The sequence below is a fragment of the Manacus vitellinus genome, unplaced genomic scaffold, assembly GCF_001715985.3.
Source record: "Manacus vitellinus isolate BGI_N305 unplaced genomic scaffold, ASM171598v3 scaffold_10_pilon, whole genome shotgun sequence".
Lineage (NCBI taxonomy): Eukaryota > Metazoa > Chordata > Aves > Passeriformes > Pipridae > Manacus > Manacus vitellinus.
Window position 1 is genome coordinate 16,409,259 of NW_021938838.1, and position 20,072 is coordinate 16,429,330.

General features: G+C 39.9%; 2 protein-coding genes across 4 annotated transcripts in view; both read right to left on the bottom strand.

The window, feature by feature from the left end:
• The window catches only part of VAT1L (vesicle amine transport 1 like), a 67,660-nt gene extending 57,900 nt beyond the window's left edge, over positions 1-9,760 (bottom strand). Inside the window, exon 1 of the mRNA XM_029965597.1 lies at positions 9,682-9,760. The gene's annotated coding sequence lies outside the window, so the exon portion shown is untranslated. The remainder of the gene's footprint in view (positions 1-9,681) is intronic.
• A 6,704-nt stretch (positions 9,761-16,464) lies between these two features.
• Positions 16,465-19,964, bottom strand: NUDT7 (nudix hydrolase 7). 3 transcript variants are annotated; one of them, XM_029965475.1, is made up of 3 exons: positions 19,774-19,964; positions 19,108-19,266; positions 16,465-17,321 (listed from the first exon to the last, which is right to left on the bottom strand). In XM_029965475.1, exon 3 carries the CDS (start codon positions 17,319-17,321, stop codon positions 16,938-16,940), a length of 384 nt encoding a protein of 127 aa, XP_029821335.1. In that variant the 5' UTR covers positions 19,108-19,266; positions 19,774-19,964; the 3' UTR covers positions 16,465-16,937. The 3 variants fall into 3 exon arrangements, with proteins under 3 accessions (XP_029821335.1, XP_029821336.1, XP_029821337.1); XM_029965476.1 differs by lacking the exon at positions 19,774-19,964 and adding an exon at positions 19,535-19,725; XM_029965477.1 differs by lacking the exons at positions 19,108-19,266; positions 19,774-19,964 and adding an exon at positions 18,383-19,093.
• Positions 19,965-20,072: the final 108 nt, after the last annotated feature.

The window sequence follows — 20,072 nt, forward strand, 5'->3', positions numbered from 1 at the left end:
ATGGTTGTGTCGTGGAAACACAATGTATGGCAGAACCAGCACTTGCACAGGTCAGTTGTGGCAACTGAAGTAACATGTAGCAGATATTTTTCCATAATCCCGACTCCATTATTTTGATTTAATTCGTAACCACTCCTTTAAGAATATTAGATGATGCAGTACAGAAGATTACACTGAGATATAAAAGCAGGATTTATTCTCACAGTTGACTGTAAATTTAACCACTTTAGGAATAGGCTGTGGGATGGCCGTTCCTATCACTTAAGACTTCAGTAAAAGCATTCCAGTGGTGGCTTTCCACTGACTTCAGTGGCCACTGACTTAGACCTGTAAAAGTGAAAACACAGGGCTCAATTTGACGGGTATAGACAAATAATGTAATAGTAATGGACATGCTGTGAGAACCTAAACAGAAGGGAATCAAGAGTTCTTTTGTCACCATCTTCTTCTGCTGGCCAAGTTGGTGATATCTGTTCCTTGCAATAGTGATTTTCAAAATGCTGTGCAGAAAAGGAGGGGAATGGAAATAAATCCTGCATAAATCCTGGCAGTTGCAGTCAACATCTCCTCCTCATTCAGATCCTTTATTTTCAGAACATAATCATTTGTTCTGCAAAAGAACATAGATTATATATATATTTTATATCTATATATCCCCCTATATATGACTATATCAGGGACAAATTGAGGGTTCAGACCTGAATTTCATGGAGGGGAGCTGGCATTTAGGAGAAATCTAACTGTAGTATCACCATAGTTTTGGAATAAGTTACCAGAAGAAATTGAATTTGCTACTGGAAATACAGACTGTGTGGAAGGTCGATCAAAAACATAGATGAAGTAAATGCAAGGTTTGATGCTGTGTGGAGATGAAACCAAACCAAACCAAACAACCCTTAGACCTTTGTGGAAAAGAACTATCCTGCACTAGAACTATCCTACGCCACTCCTAAAAGAACTATTCCACACTACTCATTATGTACTTTATATCACTTTTTTTTGAAGAACAATGAGGTTTGTGTTCAAGAAGGACTTGATGTCATTGTATCAGTTTCTCTTCTTAGCAGGAACAACAAGTAAGACCCTGAATAATGGCTAATCACTTTGCTCAAAGGAAGTAACACATAAGTGGCAAAAACAAATCCTCAGTTAGCGTGCATAATACTGCAGTTTTACCTCAGTAATTTTCTCTGAGGCATAAATCACATTTTGTCTTAGAGAATAAAGTATGAAAAACATTTTTTGAAGTTAAATTATGTATTTTTTTTCCCAACAGTTATAAATTAAATTAGTAAAATCATATTGATATATGTTCTGGCTGCCTTAATGCATAATCAAGACAGCTTTTAATACATTGAGTTCCAAAACATTGTTTTCTTTACAGTTTGCTGTTACAAAATTCTGTCTAGTGCAGAAAACAAATCCTCAGGACTCCTGTAACTTTTCAATCTTATTCAACATCTTCCTGGTACAGCTTTGTGTGCTATAAAACATTCATATTGCTTGACAGTAGATGCATCTTATGTTTTGCATGTTCAGAATACCTACTTCAGCTGTTGTTACACCCTGTAGTTCACAACATCTCTTATCAATAGGAAAAAAATTTTAGTGACTTTTCTCATCTACATCCAGGTGTAGAATGTATTAACAATGACAGACATTTCCAAAGGAATCTCTAAGAGTATAGGATGCTAGATTTATTTGTTTGGGCTTTTAAAAACAAGAGACCTTAATTTCCTAAGGTTAATTCCCATTAATATAATTGTTTTATTTTATTTTAGCCAGGGGCTTTCTCTTACTGGTGAAGCTGTGTATGAATCATAGCAGCAATGAAGCAATTCTCTGTTTATAGTCACTAAAAACAACGGTACAGTTCCCTTCAGCAGATAGTCACAGTTTAAAGCTCCTCAGAATCATCAAAACTGATGAAAATGTGTTGCATTTTAAATTAAAGAGGAAAAGAACTGAAAGCATTCACACAGGATTTGGCAAGGCCAATATATACCAATATGATTTATCCTGTTCACTGCTCAGTTATCATAGTCCTTCATTGCTTTACCAATTGTCTTGTACAGAGATTGTGCTCAGTGATGGGTAAAACAGAAATTAAATAAATCATAGGTGATCAAGAAATAATACAATTTAGGAAAATTTAAATGGATTGTGGAATCTTTACATGATGGTGATGATAGTTGTCACATGCAGACTAAAATAAGCCCTTTTAACAAAGCTTCAGTTCTATATTTGTTCCTCGAGCTATAGTATCCATTTGTTTGGCTGATGTGGTATAATGAAAAAATACTGTTTGGTATCTTCTCCTCCTGGTTATGCATTCCAGCACTTCTGTTGTGTTTTCTGAAAGCTCTGAGTATTTTTTACTCTGAAAAAAATATTATTATATTATTTTGGTAGTAAAATTGAAGTTCTGTGTTTCCTTTCGGCGCTCAGCTGGGAAATGTGGGGAAAAAAAAGGTCAGAAAAAAATTGCAGAGGTGGATAGTAAATCACAAGGAGCAAAGTTACAGGATATAAGTACATTGTCATTGCTTAAAAGTGTCACTCACAACAAGCAGACTGGCTACACTGTCCCACTCCATCATTTCAACTCTCCATGACTTGTTTCCCACGTTGTAAAGCTGAGTTGAACCATGTTTACCTCGTATCAATAATAACTAGTAGTACACACAGTTACCTTCTCACAAGTGCTAGGTAACCTTAGACTTTTTTTAGGATACTGCAATGCCATCCCTGAATTCCAACAGGTTCAAGACATTATTCATATGTTATTCTTTTAGGTAATTCACAGCAAAAGTAAAATATTTCTGCATGTGTTAAATCTCCTGTTGTAGGTCCTGTGGTCAGTAACTGGACTGGTCTGTGTCTGGGGATACACAGGTTTTATGTGCTTATTCACTCTGTGTGACTTTGAGCACTGAGAAGGAGTAATCCCCCTTGGCATTTTGACTCAGTTTGGTCTCAGTAATTATGGATCTGGAGTAACTTGTTAAAAGCGTGTGAAAAAATATCTCTGAACTTTACAGCAGAGCTGAAGTGTGCAGAAGAATGAGAATTCAATGAATACTGAGAATAAGTTTGGAAAAGCATATCCAGTTATCAGACTGTTTATGTCCAGTTGTTATCCACTGTTACAGTACCATGCACAATATCAGCAGGAGCATTGCTCTGTGAATGTCACCTTCCAGACCGATCACATATAATAACACACTGTATTTCTGATCAAAGTTACTTTCTACAAATTACCAAGCTATTTTGCCTTTTTGTGGCTCTTGTTTTTTTTTTCTTGTTAAGTATTTACATGTGTAATACAGGTAGCTCTTGGAAGGAAACAAAAGTGAGCTTTTATGTTTACCAAGCTGAGGTCTGCTTTGCCTGTTTCTGTAGTTACAGTCTAAGAGCATGTGACAGAAAGGTTGCTGCTCTGGGAGCAGGGATGCTTCTAGCTTGAATTTAAACTTGAAGGCATTGTACTAATTGACAGCTCTTATGAGAGCTCTATCACTGCACAGAATTTCCACAGGATTTACAATACAAAGCACTCTCCTCTTCCCTCACAAGCTCTTGATGCAGCTTTCTGTGCTGCTCTGGTTGTGCCCTCTGTGATGGGCCTTTTGCAGATATTCTTTAGCATAATTGTGTTTTCTATGGAGTGTTTTATCACGGTCTATTAACATTCTCTTTTCCTCAGTTCCACAGCTACTTACTGCTTTCTAACTCATTGATTTTAATAAACCAGCTGAGCATGCTGCTGTATTCTCTTCTACTCTCCCTGTATTCTCTTCTACTCTCCCTCCAGAGGAAAAAAATATTACCCATAACAACAAACATAAGCACCAGCCTTTCTGGAGACTGGTTTGCTCTTAAGATGCTAATGGAACTGTTCATTATAAAGCTTCTAGGTTAGCTCTCACTTGGCTGGCAGAAAGAGGGATTTTCACTGAATAAATGCATATGAGTTTGCAGGCAAGGTTTAGAGCCCGTATTCTGTATTGCTGGGATGGAGTTATCTTTCTTCATAGCAGCTCATATGATGCCATGTTTTGGATTTATGACCCCAACAGTGCTGATAACACAGCAGTGTTTTTGTTATTGCTGAGCAGTGCTTACACAGTGCCAAGGCCTTTTCTGCTTCTCACGCCACCCCACCAGGGTGGGGTGATAATGGCTGGGGGTGCACGGGGAGCTGGGAGGGGACACAGCTGGGACAGCTCACCCCAGCTGATGGAAGGGGTGTCCTGTACCATATGGCATCTTGCTGAGCAATAAAGGCTGGGGGAAAGAAGGAGGGAGGGGGACATTTGGAGTTTTGGCTGTGGCCCTACTCTCCTGGAAATGACTGAACATCTGCCTGCCTGGAAAGCAGGGAATAAATTCCTTATTTTCCTTTGCTTGCATGTTGTGAAGCTCTGCTTCACTTACTAATCTGTCTTTATCTGAACTCACGAGTTTTCTCAGTTTTGCCCTTCCAGTTCTCTGCCCCACCCCACTGCAGGGGAGAGAGGGAGCAACTGTGAGGGGCTTACCTGCCTGTCAGAGGTGATCCACAACACAAGCAAAAAGACAGCTGTCTTCTTTTTACAGTCATTTTAATAGGGAAACTGATAAATAAGGAAACAGGACTCAAAAATCTTAATGCCTTTTTCACCTAGAGAAGTAATTCCTTATTTTATAGTTAAGCATACTAGTGAATACTTTGGGTAAGCTTTTACTGTTGATAATGGCACTGTACCAAATATTTATAATGAAAAGGCTGAGAGAATTGGGATTGTTCTGCCTGAAGAAGAGAAGCTTTGGGGTGCCCTAATTGCAGCCTTCCAGTACCTGAAGGGAGCCCGCAAGAAAGATGGAGAGGGACTATTTACAAGGGCCTGGAGTGACAGGACAAGGGGGAATGGTTTCACACTGAGAGAGGGCAAATTTAGATTGGATATTAGGAAGAAATTCCTCCCTGTGAGGGTGGTGAGGCCCTGGCACAGGTTGCCCAGAGAAGCTGTGGCTGCCCCATCCCTGGAAGTGTCCAAGGCCAGGTTGGACAGGGCTTGGAGCAACCTGGGCTCGTGGAAGGTGTCCCTACCCATGGCAGGGGGTGGAACGAGATGAGCTTTAAAGTCCCTTACAACCCAAACAGTTTTGTAGTTCTATGAGTCTATGACTCAGTAATTTATTTATTGCATCTGTAGGTGTATTGCACCGTACTGAAAGATAACATAAAAAAAAGAATTGTAGTCTGAAATGGAACCATTTGCTGACACAGGAGGACTGACTGTGCCATTCTGTTTTTTATCCCGTCCCAGCGTGGGCTCACTGCCTGGTGCACAGTGCCAGTTCACACACCAAGGTGAGGTATTTCTATTTTTCATTCTAGTTTGTGCAAACTGGGCAGCTGGGCCATAACCCACAAAAGGCTGGCTCTGCGATCATCAAAAATTTACACCATTTATACATTTTAGCAAACAAGGGCATCAGTATTCATTGGCTACAAGTTACCTATTTCTCCTATTAATTAGCATTCTGTTGGTTAAATGATTTTCTGGCTTCTCATGCTAATCAGTTCACATGCTCAGTCTTTCTCCCCCTGCAATCTCCTACCTTAAAGGTACTGGAATTACCCTCTGCCCCATCAGGGCTGATTTCAGCACAGTTGCTGAGCTGGCTTTGTTAGTTTCTTCCTTATCTTGGGAGTCCTGCCAAGTGTCCTTGTGGCCCATAAATTCTGCATTCTCTGTGCCCATTATCAGTAGCACATCCTTCTTCCCAAGCTTTGTTAACCTCCCCCGGGTCTGAGATCGTTGAAGCATGTCAAGACCTAAACCTTAACAAGGCAGTTCTACCAACAACTAGTTTCTCTTTCTAACAGCTGGGCATCACTTAGGGGCTTTGAAGAAGTCCTGGTGTAATTTCCAGTGTGCTTTTCAATAATAATCAGCTAAATGTCATATAAAGATGATTTCTGGAGACAACGTCAAGGTAAACACCACACAGCAAACCTTCCTAGGTGCAACCAAGACAAATGATTCTTCAGTGCTCCAGTCTTTTGAGAAATCAGATCTGGTCCAATAGATTCCATGATTTGTAAGTGCATTTGGAAATTTGGGGCGGGAGGGAGGGTCAGGAGATGAGAGCCCATAGAGCATCCTCACACTTCTTTCACTGAGGCAAAGTTTGTGCTTTGAGGGACATCTTAGTAGCAGGGTAGGATGTGGTTGTAGACTCAAGGTAGGCAACACATCGTGTTGCATAAGGGAAGCATTCAATTCTTCTCCCTCTAGAAATTCTGCAGATGGATTAGAATGCCTGTGAACTATCAGGAACAAGTATTCAGATAAGGTATTAAAACATGAATGGCCACAGTGGCCACTTGGCCACAGTAGCCATTGTTAAAGGGCTTCAAAGTCCTAATGAAATGATCTTCTATGTGGAAGTTTTAGACCATAGCCACTATCTCCCTGTCTGACCTAACACAATTAGATATCAATGTAAACCATAATTTTCTCGATTTTTTGTCCAGCCTAAGAAAACCTGCAAGAAAATTTGGGCACTCTGGATAAATCTTTTTCTTTCAGGGTAAAATGGAAGGGCCACAAATACTTCCTGAGCATGCAGTTTGATTTCCCCTCACTTTGAGATAATTTCATATCTAAAGCCTAGCTGGTTGATACATCAGATGATTTAAAGTAAAATTTGAAACCATTTTAGGCAAGAGTTTGGAATGCAGCCAAGAGTCTCTTTGTAAAATCACAGTACAAGGTGGACTACACAAGTGCTGGCGTTTGCCTTACTCTTTAAAGAAATAATTCAAAATGCAGTTTATATCTACAGTCAAAACTAAAAGTCGGGAAGTGAAGTCAGGACAAAGGAAATTGAGGTTTCTAGGGAAATGGGTATTTTGCACTATAAAAATAGAAAAGCTCCTTTTTTTTAACATAAGAAAAATATACAGAAACTTTTCTGCTTGATGTTTTAACCATGAGCTAAGCAATGTCCTTTCATGGTAGGTAACCAGCCAGCATCTCTCTTTAAATGTGGAGATGCTGACTAGTATCTGGAATCTCAGGTGGAGAAGGGGGATTGTGTTACCAGATCAGATCCAAATACCAATACTATCTTGGTTAAGCTGCAGCATCAGAATTATTTCTGCTGAATGTCACCCAAGTTTCCTCAGAGACCTTGAAATCAGAGGGATTGACAGGCATGTGCAGTCCAAAAAGGAATTTTTGTAATAAGGGGCTGGACCTTTTGTCACCTTGAAGTCACCTCCCTTGTAGCAAGATGGAAAAAGGCTTGCCCTACTTTCAAGTTTTTAACTGAAGGGTTTAATTTCTCCAGTTTAGAAAAGATAAAGCTATTGTTGGGTTAATCAAGTTAAAAGAGGAGCAATTATTAGCTAGGTTCAGAAAAGATGAACAGTGCTCCAGGAAGTTAACCTTGCAGGGTATTTCTCTTATTTTAACAAGGTGGTGGCAGGGGTGTTGAGCTTCCTGTATTTTGAGAGAGAAGTGTGGGTAGGAACATGAAGAAATGAAGGGAGAAGGCAGTGCCCCACAGACACACCTAAGCTAAAGAATCTGGTATCAGCTCATGGGAAGCAGGTACATCAAAAGAGAAATCTGTGTGAAGCCCTCCAGAAAGGTTTGTGGGTTACTTCTGAAAGTGTATGCCCTATCCAGATAGAACATTCCTTCAAGACAGGCAGGAATTCTTTGAAATAGCAGGATGAGTGTTCAGTGGTCTGAGGTACTGTGATCCATCAGGCACACAGAGCAATACTTCCTTCAGTGATGCCCCAGCTCCAGGGCTACTGAGACTGAGCTCTGCAGGAGATTTCAAAAGCTCTGCAGAAACAACTGAACAGCACAACCTATCAGCAAACTTCCTGCATGACCAGACAGCCGTGAACTGTCACCAAAGCCCTCCTCAGATAAAAATACAGAGCCAAGTCTTGCTGAATTTTAGAGGAAACTGCCAACAATTTTAGCAAAGATTCTGAGGGACAGTTACAGTGATCACAGCCCACTCTGCTGGTGAGCAGCATCAGAAATAGAACAACTGCAGTTAAAAGGCAGGAGGTCATTTTAACCATTGAAACAAGAGAAAATGGAGGCCTTTAATTGGAAAACTGTGACAAAGACACATCAGTGTCGAAAACAGTGACAGCACATTATCCCCATCCTACAGTGCTGCAGTGCAAGAACAGGTTCCTGCCAGGCTCTGATAGGTGTGCTCAAGCACCTCAGCCAGGAGCTGGGTTTCTTTGCCAGAATGGAGAACAGGAGATTCCTTCATCAGGAAAAAGCCATTCTGAGAGGGTTAGTGCAGCCTACTGGCAGCATATCCTTATCCTGAACACATGTGCTCCTTGACAGGATTACAAGATACGCTTATGATACATCCCTGACAATAACTCCCCTTTATCATCGCTCTCTCTGTTGAATTGTGCCATCTAAGCAAGAAGTGCTCGTGCAGTAGATCCTGTAATACCCCAGGCAATGTGTTCCTGATGCCTGAATCACAACCTACACAACATGGCTATGCTGCTGATTGGTGACAGAGCTTAAAACAACCCCTGAGTCACAACTTCCAGTTCTCCTCTTACTGATTTAGGCCTGTGATTGATATCATGCCTTGCTGAGTTACTTCCTATCATCTGAGCTGCAGTAATGGATTTTGCACATCCACAGATCACCTAATCTGTGAGGTGAATCTCTTTTTCAACCAGACCACAGAGCAGGGTAGGAAAAGAGCACATTATCATTCCACAGGAAGATTAGCTGTCAGGAACTAACTAACTATAAATCAAGCTGCAACTCACAAAGTTTCCAGCAGTTTCAGGCATTCTCACTTCCCTCTTGCCCATTCCCACAGACCCTTGCAAGGTGTTGCCTCTTCAGCTGGGCTGGCCCAGCCCCTGATGTGGCCACACTGACACACCAGGGAGCTGCCAGGGCTTAAAACACCCCAGTGTCAACTGTGGGAAATAAACATCTATGCAACAAGAACTTACAGGAACACTTTCAGTACTTTTTAACCCAGTGATCTCTTTCCCAGAGTTTTTCATTTCCCAGGCGGTACCAAAGACCCTCTTGCATACAATGTGTCACCTTATGTGCCAAGTTGTGGACAAATAATTCAATATGGGATTCCTGTTGTTAAATACTTCCTGCTCTCTGCAGTCACAAAGGTACATTCAGCCAGGGATGGGCCTGATGCTGCTGCTGCAGCTCTTCCTCTCCCTTCTGGACACTTTCCCATCAATCAGTGGGATTTCAGACTCCAGGGGAGGAGGAGCCTCAGTAAGGTGCACTCCCAAAGACAAGGGTAGTCTAAAGTGAAAATCACTGCCCTAACTCGTGCCACTTTGCTTCTGATTTTAACAAGAGAAGCATCCCCACAAACACCCATTTTTGCATGCTCTCTTCCTCCAGCCTTAAGCAGAACTCAGTAATTTAGCAGTGGTGACTCAGTATTAACAGGTAAGTCTTGCCTCCCCTCCATTAAAACTATACTTTAATACTGGTTCTAGGTAGACTAAACAAGAGTTGGACTTTTTTTGGTGTAAAGTGTAATGGTTTGTGCAGAGTCATCAGGTGCCAAGGACAACCTATACACTGTAGCAGTTCAGATGAAGCAGTTGCCACGACAACTCAATTAAGTAAATAAACGTACCTGTTTGCAGCAGCAGCTCATGTCCTCTGCATCATCTGTACCTCCACACAGACCATATGTGCCAGGGAATCTGTCCCTCCTCCCCTCCCAACCAGGGGAAATGAGGTACCACCCAGTACTGCTCACTCCCAGCTGGAATCTGACAGGAGTGTAGCTGCTTCTGACAGTGCAGAAATCTGGGTCAACTCATTGTCATCTTCCTTTTCCTCCCACTCCTCCCCAGCCTCCCCTTGATGTTGGCTGAATAGGTTCGCCTTTCAGGAATTGTCTTCTAGCTCTGCTCTAATTAAAGGCAAAAAAAGGACAGTTTGGGGGTAAATACACAGTAAACTACCTGCTTGCCCATAAAATCCGTTTGTACACAAAGAACTAGGACAATCAAACAGCACAGCCAGCCCGAGGTCGTCTTTAGATCAGCAGGTTTTGGCAATGCATGGTCTTTTAGAAATATGTACCATAGCAACTTAAGTTACTCATATATAGCTTTAGCCACCAGAAAGCTCTGGAGTAACTGACATATCTGAGTCAATGCTTAGGTCACAACTAAGTTTTAATTGCCTTTACTACAAAAGGAATGTAACGTTTCTCCATAAAGGAGTAACTGTTCTAATATCTCCCTCAAAACACAAAGCCTGAAGGAACAGAATAGATAAACCCCAAGGGTTCCTTATTAGAAAGCTGTTGAGGTTACTGCAGGTTGAGGCCCTAAATGCAATATAAAACCCAGATAACATCCACCTGCAATCCCTGAGCATCAATGGCCTTTCTTAATCTTTGGCAGCATCTATTTTTTGTGTTCCATCTTTTACCCCCTATATATTTACACCCTCTATACATTTAAACCCCAGCAACAATCCTCCCCAAAACCCCACATAAAGCTTAAATAGTGTATTCTCAAAGGATAACATCTCACTATCACATTCCTGGGCTGTCAGATTTAAGCAGAAAATGATGGATGAACTAAATCAGCATTGATTTAAAATATAATCCTCAATTTAGGAGAATAGACAGATGTTATAACTATTTTTGAGGTGCATCATCCCATTGTACTACTGTGAAAACATGAAGCCTAAGGATCCAGAGTCTGTTTTCTCAGGCACATATACCTGAAATTCAATAGAAAGTGGTAAATTGAAGAAATTCAGTCCACAGAAGGTTTAATTATACAGAGTGGAAATAAAAGACTGATGATTATTCTGAAGAATTTCAGAAATGTTACTAGAAATTGTGAGAAGTTTTGGGTTTGTTGCCCAGGCTGGTGGAAAGGAATTGGGAGTTCCTCTGCTTGGTCTGCCTTTGCAAGGTAGCCCAGGAGCCCGTGATGGCTAAAAGGCACTGAAATCTGGGCAAGTGTAATGGGACTTATGCTGACAGGAGCTGGGAGAACACCTGGATTGCCAATTCAGGATTCAGGCAGAGCTCTGGTCCTGTTTATCTCATCGGTCTCACTGCGTGCAACGAGAACTTCTCCAAGCTTTTGAATAAAACACATTTTTGTTCAGAATAAAGCCAGAATTCCCCATGCCTGCTTTTCTAATGGATAACTCCACACAGCAGACGAATCATCAGTATCTCTGGAACTAATTTCCAGCAGCTGCAGATCTGACTCACAGCACCTAAATGAAACTGAAATTTCTTTATATCCCGAGCTCCACAATACGTCTGCAGGAGCCATATGACTGCCCACCACACAACGCTGTGAACCATCTGTCTCTCCTGCTTAATAAGCCTTAATGTTTAATAAGTAAATTAAATATTGAACATTTCCAGAAATCAGGCTGCAGGTTGCGCAGTCGCCAAATGCAAAACGGCCAACAGAACACACACAGCTGCATGCCTGCCTCTGTGGATGGAGCTGAGGAACTCTTCTGATGCCAGACACTTTCTGATATGAGTATTTCTTAATGAGCAACTTTCAAGAGCAGAAAGTCTTCCTATTCTTTTGGGAGAAAGGGCGCTTGTGTATTAAGTAGGGCCTCTGGACACAAATGCAGGTATTAATAAATGGGATCAATAGTTCAAGCAACTAAACTTTTTTCCCCCCTCTTCCATCCTTCTCCGCTTGTCTCTTTAAATTCTAAATTTACTTCTTTTTCTTCATGTTACACTCACAACATAAAATGGTAAAAAGGCTCACCTAAAACTTTTCAGCTTGGATGTCTCTGAATAACCAGCTCAGATGTACAAGACAACTTGGAGGATGTCAAAAGAACTTTCTTACTCACAGACAGGACCCAAGACACTTATCTAAGTGTGGCCTGTTTGCAAGATTAGATACTAGCCCTCAGATGTGATAGCTGGGCAAGAATCTAACAGTGCTACTCCATAAAGTCTTACTGGTGCATTTATTTTGACTGATGTTCTTAAATTCAGAGCAAGGCTTTATGTAGTACATAGATCAGTGTGGTAATCAGCTATCTTCAGTCAAAGTTGGGTAAATACCACAGCAAATTCTATGCATTAGAATCAGTGTTACAGTTTTAAATAACAGGAATGTATCTGGAAGACAGGTCTCAGACCAAAGATGTTTTTTCCTTTCCTTGCTTGTGGTCAGTGATGTGATGCTGAGGAGATCTACAGCTACAGTCCTGTTCTGCACAGCTGTACATCCTCCTTCTGGATAACCCTCTCTCTCCTGCCCCACAGAGCACAACACCCACTCTAAGGTAGCTCTAACCAGGTGGTACCTTTTCCTTGCAGCCTTCTAGAGCTCCTCCCAGGCTGATAGGCTCTCAGATCCAGAGGCCTCAATCAGAGCAGCTGCCTTTTAGCCCTTTCAGCCTGATGGCTGTAGAGAACGTGCTCCATCCACTGCACACACCTTTTTCCTTTTCCTAAAGTAAGGAACAACTTGATGCCAGGTGTATAAGATCAACTTCCTTTCTTTCAACGGTATTCCCAGTTTTTCAAATAGCAGCGGGCCTTCATTTACATCTGTTATTAATTCATCAGTGCTTTTGTAGTTAACAGTTAATAGTTGAAATCCACAACTAATGAATTCTGTAGGGCTCCATTTTTAGCAAAGAAACCTGGCAATGAACTATAGCAATCCCATTTTATTCATTTTGCTTCCCATAAATATCTGTGAATCAGTACTGTAGATGATCTAAAAAGATGTTGCTCTTGGATTTAAAATTACACTCAGTATTTTAAGAACAACTAACAATATATTCTAAACAAAGGCTTCTTTAAAAGGCTTCTGATTTATTAAGTAGAACTATTAATAGCACCTGTTACACAAATTCTAAGAAATAATTGAAAGATACAAGATAAAATGTAACTGAGATAATATGTGTTATCAGTTAAATTAGGTATGCAGTATAAACTAAGGCCTCAGAGGATGTACTTTGGAACAGCTATGGTAAGGTCAATGAAATTGCTGTGATTTTTGCAACTACAGATCTGCAGCAATTAAATGATGAGAAAAATAAAATGGTTTCATTAATTTTATCCAAATAGAGAATAAATAAACACCGTTTAGGTGTTCTGTTTGTCAACCCCTTTTCTACAGGTGTTTGTTTCTATGTACAAATCCATCTATGTAAAAATCCATCTCAACAGAGATTTACATCACTATGTCCATAATCTTTTGAACTTATACAGAACCCTTTGTCTGGAATTATTCATGTCAACAATTGGATATGTGGCTCTTATGGGGGGCTCTGGAGGAGCATTACAATCTACACAAATTTAGCTTTTCTCTGAACAGCAGTTCCTGTTCAGAGAAAAGCTAGCACTTCACCACAACAGCCATAGCATAAAAATATTTTAGAGCAGCTGTGCTGGTGGTCAAACACTGCAGCAGCTGCAGATTGAATGCCAGGGGTGTCTCTTCCAAGGCCAGGTTGGACAGGGCTTGGAGCAACCAACTGGAAGGTGTCCCTGCCCAGGGCAGGGGTGGAACGAGGTGAGCTTTATGGTCCTTTCCAAAGCAAACCTTCCTGTGAGCCTGTTAACTTTAATACAATATATGTCCAAATGTAATATAGTGGAGATCAAGGCAGACAAACAGCCATGACTGGACAGTCTGAAGGATTAGAGAACCCAGGATGAGAAGAGGTAAATATGCCCACAGTAATGACTCTCTTTGCAGCCAGAGAACAATCCTGCCCCTGCAGCAGGTTCTGACAAACAGGATGACTCTTCTTCATTAATGTTCCATTATTACTTGGATGTTTTCCTTCCTAGCACGTGTACTTTTAATTTTGAAAAACAAACAAAAACCTACCCTAAATCTGAACTGCTAAGGAACAGGCAACCATTCAATGTAGTATATTTAGTTAACATCATAAAGCATAAAGAAATCTATGTTAAAACTCATAATCCCATACACTAAGTGAGCATTCTGACTGCAGAATGAGCTTCTGCAAGGAATCAGAAAAAGTGTGATTCTTTTTTTCTCTTCCTTATTTCTTAGATTACATTTTGGGAAGAGTAAGGTTAGGGGGACAGAGGGATTACCTAATGACCCTTTTTACTATAACTATTTCTTTTAAACTGGAGATGATTTAACATTTACTGTTGTGAAAGCTGCATTGCTATGGCAACCTTCTAAAAAAAGGGATCACTGTAGGTACATCACATTCATATTGACATGCAAACACAGACATGAGGTTTTTCTTGAAAGACAGAAGCATCTCCAGATTTTCTATTTTATTTACATGATTTAGGCACAGGCTGAATAGAAGTAATCTGCTTTCTTGAATATTTACATTCTCATCTATCTATACATGCCTTAACCCTGTATGAACTCCAGCTGCATTTTAACTGAGCAACACACACTGAACTGCTAGAGATGAAAGGAACATTTTGTTTTTTCCTCACGCAAATGTGCTGCAAACTAGTCTAAATACTCTTTTAAGTAATTTTTATTATTTTTATATGGCTATAATTGTTAAATACCAGTTTACTTATCCAATATATGTGCTTTATGTTCACATAAATGTTAAATACCAAAAGCCTGATTTGAGAACTGAAAAATATAGAAATGTTAAATGTTGAATCACTGCACATTAACTAAAAGAATGACTAACAACTCACATTCAACTGTACACCACTTATTTTTAGATAATTTTATATCATATCAGTAATTTTCTTGTTCTGATACAAGCCTTTGTACCCATTTCACTGTCATGCTAACATCAGTTATCCCATAGCTGGAGAATATAATCTGGAATTTATTTTTCATACCTTTTCTCAACTGAGTAATGACCTTGGTGATTTGTTTGTAAGAAAAGCTCAAGGAATAAATATACATATGTACAAACCACCTTTTCAGATTAGAAGCTATATTAACATACTATACTTAAGGTATCAGTGCATTTGCAATCGATAATGCAAAGTACAGGCACCCTTTAAAATCACTACATTCAAAATAAAAGTGGGTGGAAATAAATTTTAGTAATATTCAGATATAACACAGGAACAGTAGAAAAGAACCCTGCCCAGGTTGAAGGGATTTGTGTTCTAGTTCCTGCCCCAAAAAACTGTGGAAGATTTTTATCAGAAGATTGCCTAAGGTAACAATTTCCAATTAATAAATGTGGGACTTGCAGAATTATAGTTTTGGTAGCAAGCACTGAAATTTCCTTCTATTACTTTTGTGCTTAAAGTAGTTTTTTTGGCACTCAAATCCCAGATGGATACCTAAACAAACAATGAGTCTTTTGAGTTAAGAAAGTACTTCCCAAATTTCCAAACTAACAGCAGTAAAATTACATAGGATGCTCAGTGTGAAGCATGAAGCCCCACTGGTTTAACTGTAAATCACTCAAGAATTTGTGGCTGGACCTCTGTAAGTTTTGTTTTTCAACAAGTTCAAATGGCTGATTTATAAATCAACACAATTTACATTTTCTAAAAGGAGCAACAGCTGGAACTGCTGGTGCTGTGTTGACAGTTCCCCACAATAATGTTTAAATAGAGAACTAAAGCCAAACAATGGTTTGAATTTGTACAATTTGTGCAATTTCTGTTCAGATCAGGTTGAGAGATGAAAAGAAAAAAGTCACCTGGGAGCAGAGGAGGATGCTAAGTAATTATGTCTCTTGGTACCTGTTTTGTTTACTAATCAAAGGTCTAATTGCTTTGCTCTATTTTAATTAAAAACATTCTTGTTTTAATTACTTACTTTTCCTGCACACATTAGCACTGAGAGAAACCACTGAGGCTAGAAGTAATATGATGAAGAGTTTGAAACTGCACAAGTGCAAACACCCACAGGAACAACTGAGAGTTTTTGTTCCTCTACTTCAAGACTAGCACTAGGGCACGAGATTCTGAGAGACACTGCCTGCCTTCAACTCACCTTGGTACCCAGGGAAAATCAGCTGTCCAGGCCTGGTAACACTTGGAGTTGTGAACAACATCTCAAATCCAAACTAAGTCACTTTAACTTTTAAAAATTTCACCATTTGCCAGCAAGGTCACGACCACTGTGAACAAGCTTCTACTTCTCCAGCAATGAGGGAACAAGCACTAAGAGCACCACGTGTCTGACACTGCCAGGGTGCCTGGGGAAGGAAGAGCCAACCATACATTAGCATTTTTGTCCTTGTGAATACTCACCTCCACTTGTCTTTCCTGGAGATGACTCCTCAGTAGGGATGCTAACAAGATGCTGAGGAGCAACGTTAATTCCTGTTGCCCCTATCCTAAGTTTTCCACAGCCCACAGAATTTCCTTGCGAGAAACGATGAAATGAGCAAGATCCATTAAAGATATCATCCCACCCTCTTCCCTCCACAAGCCCAAGCAAAACAAAACAAGACTGTGAAAGCAGCCAACACTTTTAATATTTTTATTGTGCATTTTGTAAGTGCTTAAAGACACCACATCAGACTGTATCCATTGTGTTGTCCATACGTAGTTTGCCACATATAAAAAGACAGGCAGACCCCCCAAAGCTTTCATATTCCAACTCAAGGAGACACAAATTAGATACAATAGTATCATCTCATTATACAGAAGGCAAACCATAGAAAGTATCTCCGATCACACAAAACAGAGGCAGGAACTGAAACAGACCTTCCAGAACTGTGTTTCATCAAAAATGCTGTGTGCTTCTGGCAACTTTAAAAGAGATTCAAAATTATGTTAATCTAGTCAACTGAAAAACATTAGTTAGAAATAAGCTTTAAGAAGTTCCCGATTCAGAAAAAAATTCAAGTGTCACTTTCAAACAAATAACAGGTACAGTGGGAATAAACAAAACCCTTTTTCCTCCTTCAGTATAAACTGATTGCCAGACCAGTTTGTCACAGATTACTCTTCTTTCTTTCATATATAGAAGCATACAAATTAATAAAGTAATTCTCGGAGGATGAAATCAAGTTGTCAAGGTCATAATCCACTTCAAAGGTAGGTCTCTCTCCAAAAATTACAAGAGCAAGAAATACAGCAAAGTGTGCAGTAAGTCCCCATATCTTGAATGACTTTTTATGTTCCTGGTCATAATATATAAAGCAGTGCATCAGAGTTAAGGAACCTGATGAGGTTTTATAGGACAAGGCCTTGTACTTTAAGGGCTTGATGAAGTACTCCAAAGGCACAAAAAAAACCTCGCTCACTTCATCTGGATTAGGAGTGGCCTGGAATGCATCCTCTATAAATCCTACAACTGGTGTCACCAAATGATTCATCTAAAAGGAGAGAAAAAGAAACAATAAGAAAACCCTATCAACAAAACCCTCAAACATATTAGGTTTGTACCAAGTACAAATGTTATTTATTTTAAAAGCATTTCAGCTGTTGCAAAATGAGTACAAGAGGCCTATGAACTATTCTTAATTGTAATGCAATTTAGTCCCTCTAATGGCAAGCTATGTAATTTGGTTTTAACAATTTAAAATTATCTTTTTGTATTTGTTAAACATGATTTTACAAATATTCAGTTTATTCAGTTCATTCTGTATAATCATATTGCAGTTAAAAAAGCTTGTCACTCTGCTACAGAAATAAAAAACATGCATGCTTTCTCATGGGTCTTCCTTATTTGCTTTGTCAAATTCTGATTTTAATCTAAATTTTCCAAATCACCCATGCTTTATCATATTTCTGTATCTATTTTCCTAGGATATAGGAATTTTCCTGGAATATAGAAATATGTTCCTATAGATACAGAAATATGATTAAAGCATATCTAGCTATAGAACACACGCTTTTTGAAACCACCTATCTATGGACATTTTAATTTTAAATGTAATCCCTTCTCCCATAGGGAGGCAAAATCTACTGAAATAGTAGTTTGTATCAAGAGCACACAAAAATTCGTTAAGATATTTTGCTAGCTTTATTTATTCACACTAACAAAGATCATTGTTCAGTAGAAAGGAGTAACACCAAAACAGCATTTGTGCTCTTTCATGCACGGCTGGAGAGACTCCATCCGAGTCAGAATCACCTGGAATTCTGTACAGAGAAGACAAAGTAGCTTCCGACAGGTAAAATTTTTGAGGTCCAAAACCAACACGATCTTTTCTACTGACTGAGACAATTTACTGGAAAACACTGAAAATTTGATCATTTTTACACAGAGCCTCTGAGCTACATGACTTTAATGTCATCTGCATAGAAATTATAATTTAAGAAGTTAACTAAAGCATTTCGCAATAAAATTTCAAAACCGGTTCTTCTGGTTTTTAATGGGGAGAGGATATTGCTAACAGATAGAAAAACAGAAAACACAGTAATAAAATGTTACCTGGAGAACAAAAATAGTCTTTAGAAACAGCAGCCCCTCTGTGCTATGGGAAAATGCATCTTCTGCAACACTGAAGATTGTTATTGAAATTGGCAGCCTGTTAATTTACAAACAGAGACCAACACTCCAAAGACAGCTCTGGGAGTCCTCCTGATGGAGTTTCCTATGGAATCCCAGTGCACATCACCCCTGGCAGGCCCTTTCTGCCTGCACAGCCCTGGTGTCAGCAGGACACTGAGTGAGAAACTTGTGAGGCTTCAGCAGGACATTGGAGCCCTGTTACACAGCCTGTCAGGAACATCTGCTCTGGTTTTGGGCTAACCTCATGGTAAAGAGTATTTTCCTTGCATCTTATCCAAACTTCCACATTGCTGCTGGTGTCCACTGTCTCAAGAAGAGTCTGGTATCATCCTCTCTACAACCACCCAGGAGAAGAGAACAGATAGCCCTGCTGGCTTTCAAACTGAGCAAACCCACCTCTCTCATTGTTTCCTCATAATCCATGTGCTCTAACACCTTACTGTCTTCATGGCTCTCTGCTAAACTCTCACCAGTGCAGCACTGTCACTCTGGTACTCCAGTGTGTCACTAACTGGTGCCTCAAGGCTGGTCTGACAAATACCAAACACAGAAAAAAACCCTCTTCCCTTGAGGTTTGAAAAGGTCACTGTCAACCTCACAAAATATAACAACCCATCCTATTTTCTAATTTTATGTTGACTTACCTTATCAATTCCAGGCACCAGCCTACAGATCACCTCCACCTTCTCTGGCTGGAGTCCCACTTCTTCTTTAGCTTCTCGGAGAGCAGTATCAATTTCATCTTTATCACTGGCTTCACTTTTACCTCCTGGAAAACACACTTGCCCCGGTGATCTTCTCAGCTAGAATGTAAAGGAGCATTACTGTTAAATATAACAAGTTTTATATTTCCTCTTGGATGAACACAGATACTTGCTGGTATTGCAGCATCACTTTATGTTTATCCTTTCAGTCAAAGCTGCTGGAAATGGTGGTTAAGGTTTCTGCAGACCAGAAGAAACATGCCTTAGCAAGAGCTACACAAGAAAAAGCTGACCCTACCCCCAACTAATCCATAAACCCTCACTCTCAGAAATACACTGTATCCATATAGCGTTGTGTAATTCATACCGTAACTTCTGCTTTTGTATGTCAAAGTTTACATTTTGCATCATCTTGTTTGCATAAGAAACTGACAGATGAGTCCGGACAGACAACTTGAATAGCAAGATTAAAATACTCCAAGTAAGAGCAAGAACTTCCGAAAGACATAATTAAATAATGTACTTTTAAGTACGTTCCAGTAATAGGCTTGTGCATCAAAGAACCGTAAAAAATCACATTTACAATGAGCTTATCAGCTACGTAACTGTAATTATTTGGATCTTTCCAAGCAAAACCCAAAGTATTTACTGCAGACTGAAAAGTCTCATTAATAAAAGCTGCACTGCATTGTAACTTTTCTTCTTGAAGTCACCGTAAACAATCATTTCCTTTCCTGCTCTGGGAATCTTTTCCTGTCACGGGTTTCCGGGGATCCGACATATTTCTGGCACGAAAACACCAGAATCACGGGAGTGTAAAAACACATGGTCGTGCCCTTGGGCACATGAGTCGAGGGGGGGCTGTGCAGAGCCCGGGGCAGCGGGAGGGTCGGGATGGGGCTGTG

Coding starts and splice junctions, on each gene's coding strand:
- NUDT7 (XM_029965475.1), bottom strand. CDS start 17,321: ATGAATCATTTGGTGACACCAGTTGTAGGATTTATAGAGGATGCATTC.